The sequence below is a fragment of the Frankliniella occidentalis genome, unplaced genomic scaffold (genome assembly GCF_000697945.3).
Source record: "Frankliniella occidentalis isolate FOCC.00 unplaced genomic scaffold, Focc_3.1 Scaffold14, whole genome shotgun sequence".
Classification (NCBI taxonomy): domain Eukaryota; kingdom Metazoa; phylum Arthropoda; class Insecta; order Thysanoptera; family Thripidae; genus Frankliniella; species Frankliniella occidentalis.
In genome coordinates, this window is record NW_026267144.1 from 2,232,785 (window position 1) to 2,241,575 (window position 8,791).

The window sequence follows — 8,791 nt, forward strand, 5'->3', positions numbered from 1 at the left end:
ATGCTGGCAGGCCGGCAGGCCATACCACGACGCCCTGCGCGCCCCCCGCGCCCCGCGCAGTCCCCGCATACCGCCCTGCCAGCGCCCGCCGCCCACCACGCCCCGCCCTGCCGCTACATGCAGCAAGCCTCTTATCAGAGGGCTCTACGCCACTTTACTTTTCCCTGCTCATTATGCGCTCCGTTACTACGGAGGAATGCGAATATGCGACCCTCCCTGTGCGATAGACCTCTCCGCCGACTCGCCTCAGTCACCCGGGGCCCCGACGACACGGCCGCAACGCGCCGCAATACCGACGGCCAATGCAAACCCTTTGCTCACACGCCGCGCCCCCATTAGCCCGGGCAGGACAAAGTGGACACCTGGCGACAACACCTGCAGCCCGCCTGCAGCCCGCAACAGGGGACTGGTGGGAGGTCGATGAGTTCACCGTGCTGTGCTCGAGATGAGGAGGTGGGCACTTCTAGACCTCCGCCCCGAAAGGATACTCCAAAGGCCCGTACTCCACTAAGGATACTCCAAAGGCGCATACTAACGCTCCACTACGGATTCTCCAAAGGCGCATACTCCACTGAGGATACTCTAAAGGCCCATACTCCACTAAGCATACTCCAAAGGCCCATACTCCACTAAGGATACTCCAAAGTCCCATACTCCAAAGGCACATACCCCTGAGCAATGGGCAAGAGACGAACCAAAACTGGTGTGCGAACGACTTCTCGAAAAAAATGACTATTGAAGTGACCTCTTGAATATTGAGCTCATTCCTCCGCCGCCTGGACAGGAGCCTGTCGAGGCCTCGGCCGAGGGTCAGGGAAGGACGGCCGCGCGGCCATTCGCCGTCACCCGGCCTCCCCGTCCGCCGCGTCCGCCGACCAATGAGGAGGCGAGGCGGTCGGTGGCGCCGCCAGCCGCCAGCTCCGCAGCCTCCGCAGCCCCGGCGCACACCGGCGGCGGACGGCGACGCGGCGCCGAAATCTCAAAGCCGTCTTGCCATCATAGCGCGAGTCCGGCCCGGGGGCGGGCGACACTCGGGTGATGACTTCCGCGGGGCCGTCGCCTTGTGCGACCACGTGACCTCCACGTGGGGCCCGGGCCGGCCCGATGGACTGATTAGAAGGAGGGGGCTGATCTGGAGGGAGGGGCCTGGAGGCGCTGGAGGGGCCGGCGAACCGCGGAGGGGCTGAGGAGACCTCAGGGTGGGGGAGACTGGACAGGGGCCTGCCTGCACAGGGCGCGCGGCGGGGCTCGGCGGGGTGGCGGGGCCCGGCGGGGCGGGGCAAGGGGGAGGGAAGACAATGCTCGGCGTTAACGCGATCGGGCTATATATACGGCGCGCCCCCGGCCAGCAGCATCAGCACTCAACCCTCTCCTCTCAGCCCGACAGGACAACAGTCCCACCAACAGACTCGCCATGATCTCCAAGCTGGTGAGTGAGCGCCGCCAGCACCACGACGGCGCCAGCGCCAACGCCAGCACCTTGTGGATACTTCACCTCTGTGTGCTTCAAGCAGTGCTCCCTCGTGCCGTGTCTAGTGTAGTGTTAAGATCGAATACGCAAAGTGCTCGCCAGTGCTCAACACGAACTACTTTTATTTGGTTTCACTTTTTTAAAAGCTCTTCAAATGTCCTGTTTTTTGTTGTTGTTGTTTTTTTTAAAATTAGTTTTGTTGTTTTTTTGGAAAAAATATTCGGGGAGGGGGGGACTCCCCGTCGATGAGCGCGTGCATGCCCATGTGTTTTCTCGAGTCCCACCAGGTTTCGGTGGAGTTCAGTCCGAATCTGAAAAGTGATTGCGAAAGGGCGCCAGAGCGCGGCCGCGCGCCCGTGGCCACGCACCGTGACCACGCACCCCGTCATCGGGGACGAGCAAGTGGAGCGGACGAGGGCGTTTAGCCGGCGCAACATCGCGCTGTGATTGACTCTCTTCTCCTCTCGGTTGCAGGTGGTCCTCGCGGCGGCGGTGGCGGTGGTCGCCTCCCAGGCGGCGCAGTACCCGGCGGGCGTCAGCCCGCACCTGTGCCCCAACTACCCGCACTGCGACAACGCGCTGCTCGCGCTGCACGCCCAGGGCGCCGCCAACGCCCCCGTGCACGCGGCCGCGTACGCACCCGCGCCCAACTACAACAACTACAACCCGGCGCCCAACTACAACAACTACAACCCCGCCCCCGCCTACAACCCTTACAACGCCGCGCCCGCCGGCGTGCCCGCCGCGGCCCAGTACCCGGCCGGAGTGTCGCCCGCCTCCTGCCCCAACTACCCCTACTGCTCCGGACACATCGGCGCCCCCGGCCCCGTCGCCGCGCCGCCGCTGCCCGGCTTCTCCTCCAGGCAGTACCCCGACGGCATCTCCCCGTCCACCTGCCCCAACTACCCTTACTGCCACTAGAGCCGTACCCGCCCTTCCCTGGGCCGGCGTGCCCCTTCCCCTCCCCCCCCCCCCCAGCCGCCAACCCTAGTCCATGCAGATTGTGATAAGGCTGATAAAGACGATGATAAGGACTGTTGCTTGATAACAGCGACACGCAGCTCCATTGTTTGAGGGCGTGTTCGAGTGTTGAGGCAGAGCGTCGAGTGCTGATTGCTTCCCTTAACCTTGTCTGCAATGATCTACCGCTACAAGCGGCCGCGCCGCGACCACGCCCCACCACGCGGCCAGAGTCCGGCCAGAAGCGGCGCGGACACTAAACTCGCCATTTCCTAGCGCAAAAAGTAGCGTCATATAAGCGCCGTCGTTGCGCTTTGAGCTCAATGGCAAAGAAAAAACGAAAACGATATTCGCACTGTGATAAGGAGATAAGTGGATCTGCTGTTTTTTGTATTGTAAATGTTTAAACTATTATGATGAAGGCAAATAAAGTTTGCACGAAACCGAATTCCTCCCTTCTATAAGAGTAAATGCCCTCTTCTTTTTACCATTTCATGTAACACTAAAGCAGGTTCATAATGTCTAAAATCGAGCATGGTTTTTGACGATGATTTATAGCACCACCCTACTCAAAAATACAGGGTGGTCCAGACCCCTTCCTTTATTTTGCTTATACTGTACCGCATGCAGTCGTGCGGGCCGGTTGCATTCTCACACGGGGCCACAAGGCGCCGTGGAAAGCGACGGTACACAAGCCCGCCAGCACGCCTCATGCGGTACAGTTTAAGCAAACCAAAGGAAAGGGGTCTGTGGACCCACCGTGTGTGACGTGTCCCACCGATATTGAATATCGCATGGTTACTGCCAAACAAAAATTTACACAGCGCACTTAATCTGTTTTAAATAGCGCGGAGTGCAATAGGCTCATTAAACGCATACCTGCTCAAACGCCAGGCACTCACATACTTGTCTCCCGACGGTGTGACGGTGCTTCGGACAACATGTTATTTTCAAAGTGAACGCGAACAGCCCCGCTGCCATCCAGTCGAAGGCAAATGCCGGAGGAAAAGGCAAATATCTAAGTTTAACATCTTCCGCTCGGGCAAAAAAATAAAAACAACACAGAAATAAATAGAGCCGATGACGGTGGCAGGCAGGAAGTTTATTGACGCCTTTGATTCGGCCTTGCCTTGATTATGGGCGTGTGCCACCGCGCCGCCGCCAAACGCATCGATTACTCGCCAAGACTACAGTACTTAACGATATATCGAAATATATTCACGTCGATTCACCTCGCGGTCAGTCTACTCTTCGTCTGGCTGTGGCTGCCCACGTCCGCCCGCCTCCTAGCCCTGTCTCCGTTGGTCCATCGAGACGTTCGAAATTGTTCCAGCGCGTGTCTATCTTCCAACATTTTTTTTTCATTTCTTTAACGTTATTCCACACATATATTTTACGCAAAACGGAACGACAAAAAAAAAGTATTTCAAAGAAGGCAAAATTACGTCCCAAAAGAAAATATTAGCCAACGTGAGCCTTATGTTTACGTAAGAGGGGAGGGGGGAGGGGGTAGAAGGCGACAGACTAAGAGCAAATAGCTGCAAATAGCGCTCTGGAGGAAAAGAGGAAAAAAGGGGGAGGGGGCGTTTGTGATGAAAATCCGCTACCTATGACGCACACGCGAAGCACAGACGGCCAGCCTCCACCTCCCCCCCCCCTCCAATTAGTATGCGCAAATGTGCATCGTCCCGCTCCCTCTCACGCCTCACTTTATGGAGCACCGTCCAGAAAGCTCGTCCGTTTTCGTCAGATTCATTCGGCAAATTGTGAGCGCCCGGCGCCTGCGAGACTCGGGTTAGGCCACACCGCAGTGCACGGATGCTCTGCATTATAAGATATTGCCTACCTACCAGGCGCTATGAGAGCCAGACGCTGCGGACCGATAGTCATTATCCCCCTGGCCGTGGTAAGCTAGAGGACCCCAAAATCAAAGCACCAACCCTAACACCAACACTTCATCAACACTCAACCATTTACTTTTTCACTCGTTATCTAATATAAGCAAATACTGTAAGGCCTACGGGCAACAGCATACCTATGTAAGACCCAAATGTAACTTAACTAGACTTCAATAAAACCATTTTAAAAACTGAAAAAACTGGGGACCGACGGTTATAGGTCGGTGGAACCTGTCGCCCTACGGGGCTGTACCCCTATCTCCCCCCGGCCTTGGTGAGCTAGAGGACACTAAATCAAAGCATCAACCATAACACCATCCAATCACCCCTTCATCATTTGCTCCACCCCATACCCTCTCACCCGTTAAAAACAAGTAAATACTGTAAGGCCTACGGGCAACAGCACACCAACCCATGTAAATCCAAATGTAACAATTTGACGTCAATAAAAACCATTTTAAAACTGAACCGAACTGGCGGAACTCGGCGAATGACTAAATGATCCCTAGCACCCCCCACCACCCGGACAAGGCATTTGTCCCAGCAAGTGGATGTTTAAATCCGTTGAACGCGACAAATTTGTTTTAATCGAAGGAACCATTATCTAAGTATTATTACTATGCTCTGTAATGACAATTGTTATCAATTGACAGAATTCTGTAAAATGGCACGTTTTTACCCATGGATTTTCTTGTCTATAGCTGTGGACAAGCAGTTCCCTGAAGTTCCTTTTTTTCAGAGTGTAGGACGTACGCAATAGAAGAAGATCCTGTCTCAGTTCAAAAGTCGGCCATGCCAGTACATTATAGATCCCATAATTATTTGATTTGGTGACGCAAAACTATTGCTTGTATCATAGTTTTTCTCAGACTATATTATAAGCATTCTTTCTCTGCTTATTAACCGGTGTGACATTTAAAGTCCGTTCACGAAACTGCACACTTGCACCCGCTATCACAATGCCTTCTAGCCGGCATTTCTTCTCAATATTTCGCGTGTGCGTCTTTCCTGGCAGCCAGAGCCTGGCGTACGTTGGGCTGCCTACACTCCGGGCGCTCAGAGTGCGAGAGCTCGAGGCCAATGCACTGCTGGAAAGGGGTACGGCGGCAGGGAACAGGCAGTGGCGCCTGCATCCCGGGCAAAGCCAACGGCAGCGAGCACGATGGGCGGCCTATACGGCCCACGGCCCATCGGCGAGCCAATCCTGCAGGGGCGAGCGCCAACGTGCACGCGATACAAGTGTGCACTTGTTACATGGTCTGCTGGATAATCCTAAATGTGCGTTCTCAGCGTAGTGGTATGCTTTGTTTTGAGTCCTATTGGGTCCACCTGGTGGTATTTTGCTCGTTTTGCTCTCCAAACCGACGATACTTCGACGTCGACATGTTTCTTGTGGGACTGTGCGACGGGCGGGGCGAGGAGTCACCCACGCGCCCTCCTATAGTGTGTCAGCTTGCAGTGCTTCTGCCGCGCTTACGTCTTAAGTAAGAAAGGATTAGCCGCCGACGCGCGTTGCGGGGAGCGGCCGGCGAGGCGGCAGGTGCAGTCGCACTGAATGTCGCAGAGCGGCGCGCAGAGCTGCACTGCCAGCCCAGCCGGCGCAGCTCAGCGCAGCGGGCGTCGTCGCCTTCAGAAGGCCGTTAAGCAGCACGGCGGACCGGCGTGCGGGGCGCGTGTCCGCGACCCCCATGCGAGGGACAGGAGGAAGATGAAGGATGGACACAAGTCCAAAATAACAATATCTCAGCAAAAATATACACCAGGTGGCTGACTCGGTCCACGCACTTTCATAGTTATACTCGGGTGCACGGGTGCGAGCGGGTTTGCCATAGTTGTGAGAGAAATACAAAACAAGGGCCGCTGAAATGAGCTACATACCTCATTACCTCAATGCGGCAGAATCAAATCAATAGACCATGCTTGAGGGCTTGGGCCCTCCCACGTGACCTAGACCCACGGACATCAGATGCCTCAAGTACCGGCAACAAATTAGAATGAATCATCGGGGAGGAGGTGGCAGATTTTGTTCTCCGCTCGTGGTCTCTGGGCTGGCTAGGCTGGGGCTGAGCGAGGCACCCGTATAGTGTAACAAGGGCGAGCAAAACCAGCAGCAGCGGAGCAACGTAGAAGATACGATGAGTACGGCTCCGGTGCGGAGCTGCCACGCCCCGCCACGCCCCGCCACGCTACGCGAGGCAAACGCAGCAGCACCCCGCCACGCCACGCCACGATATAACGCCGTGAGGTTATTAGGCTGCAAGAATACTTGGCGTGATAACTATTTCACTCATCCACACCAAGGTTTGTCCGCGTGAGCGTCGCGGACGCCACGCATATGTGTCCAGACAAGGTTGCTCTCCGCCCCGCCCCACCCCGCCTCGCCCCATAGCTGGCCGCATCCCCGCGCGCGCTCGCTTCATGTAGCGGGTAGGAAGAGGAGGACGCCCCCGAACGGGTATAGAGGCCTGCTATGGGACCTCGCGTCCTACGTCTGGCGCGCTCTGGAATCTGAGCCCGCCACGCCCGGCCAGGGGGCGCCACGCCCCGCCACGCCCCGCCACGCCCGCGCTATCTGCCAGCTGATCGCACACCATTAACACTAACACACGCAGGCGGGAATGCAAATGTAACAATGAGTGGCAGGGGCGCGGGGCGGGGCGGGCGGGGCGCCCGGCGCCCTGCCTTCGAATCCTTCCAGTCCTATAGTAGTGCCTGCCCCGCCGCCGCGGCTGCCCTACTATGGCTCTATGGCGCCCCAGCCCACGGTGAAAAAAGTTTCGTGTATTACAAGACCCGGTCTTGGATCTTATGGAGAACGCCAATGGCATCCAAGACTAGGTCTTAATTCAAGAAACTATTTTTACCGTGCCGTAGAGTCCTGCTATACACCGTCGACCTGGGGTGTCCAGCAGGTGTGCCACTAAAGTCACACTTTTGCAGGACACCTAGTGTTTCGGCGCCCTTTTCGCCTGCAGAGAGGTCCAGGCTCATTCAAGGTAAGATGACCAAGGATGCCAAAACTCAAGGTGTCAAGCAAAAGTGTGACGTGAGTCGCAGTCGCACAGAAACCTGAGTCGAGCGGCTAAGTAGCACAGCTGCTGGACACTCTATATTTACAGTGAAGCGCCCGCCCTGGCGGCTGCCCCGGCTTGGCGTCCTTCCTACAGTGCCTGCACTGCTGGCCCTACTGCCCTGCTGGTTGCCCTGCCTTAGAGTCCTCCTGCCTGCCCTGTCCTCGCCGCCCTCAAGCCCCAGCAGCGGCTGCGGGTGGCGCGGTGGGGGGCCCAGCAGCCCCAGAGCGCGCGACGCCGCCGAGCGAGCTAGCCAGGCGGGCGAGGCGAGGCCCCCGACGGCCGGGGGGATGCCGGCCCGTTGCGCGCGGCTGTCGCGCGGCTGCCTACACGCCAGGCGTCCCGCCCGCCTCGTCCACCTGATCGCCTTCCAGAACTACGCAGCGCGAGCGATGAGTTGCGTCATGTCGGCGCGAAACGAAACATGATGACTACACCGTTGTGCACCGGTGAGCCGATCCGCGCATCGTAGATCCTCCTGCCCCTGCTAACGCCCCGCGCGCGAGAAAGAAAGAGAGAGAGAGCGAGAGAGGGGGGGGGCGAGCGGGAGAGAAAGAGAGAGAGAGCGAGAGAGAATAACGCGACAGCAGGTGGCAATGGGAGGTGGCAGCTCGCGATACGAGCGCGACAGCGGATGGCAATGGGAGGTGGCAGCTCGCGATACGAGCGCGACAGCGGAGACACAGCGTGAGTGTCGTGGGTGGCCCCGCTGGCCTTGTCCAGGACGGACTTCGCCCGGTCGCCTGGCCCCCGGCGCGCACCCCGCTTACAATGCTGCACTGGCCACTATGGCCGCCCCGCCCCGCCGCCCCGCAGCGGCCCTATCACGACCCCATCTCGGCACACAGAGAAGCACTTGTCCACAGCCTTGCTACTGCAGCCTGCTGCTGCTGCTGCTGCCACCGCCGGCGGCGATTGCCCGCCGCCGTGCGGGCTGCTACACATACTTGACGGCGTGCCAGGGAAAGAGTGGGGTGTCTGTAACGTTGTTGCGCGGGGCTGGGCCGGGCTGGGCCGGCTGCTGGGCTGGGTTGAGCCGCGTGTGCAGCCACCGGAACACACTGCCGAGGGAATGCCCCGGGCCGGGACCCCGCGCCCGCCGACCCTCCGAGGGGGGCCGGTCAAGAAGTACGCGAGCCCGACTTGTGAGCCAACGAGAGAGGAGGATGGACCAACAGTCACGCACTCTTCATCTTGATCGAGGAGAGCGACCGCCCCCACGAGGAAAATTACGCTGAACAATCACGCATCACGCAGACGTTAGACATGACAAATAAGAAAGGCATACAAGTTTTGAAGACACGCGTGCACGTAGGCAGTTCCACTGGTCCAGAATCACCCCCTCCCCTTTCCCCCACCCCGATACGCTCATCTCTTCCCTTCCTTCTTCG

General features: G+C 58.0%; 1 protein-coding gene across 1 annotated transcript; it reads left to right on the forward strand.

Annotated features, from left to right (window-relative positions):
• The first annotated feature begins 1,296 nt into the window (after window positions 1–1,296).
• LOC127748813 (cuticle protein 1-like) lies at window positions 1,297–2,879 on the forward strand. Its single transcript, XM_052263787.1, has 2 exons — window positions 1,297–1,429; window positions 1,946–2,879. Exons 1-2 carry the CDS (start codon window positions 1,415–1,417, stop codon window positions 2,390–2,392), a joined length of 462 nt encoding a protein of 153 aa, XP_052119747.1. The 5' UTR covers window positions 1,297–1,414; the 3' UTR covers window positions 2,393–2,879.
• Window positions 2,880–8,791: the final 5,912 nt, after the last annotated feature.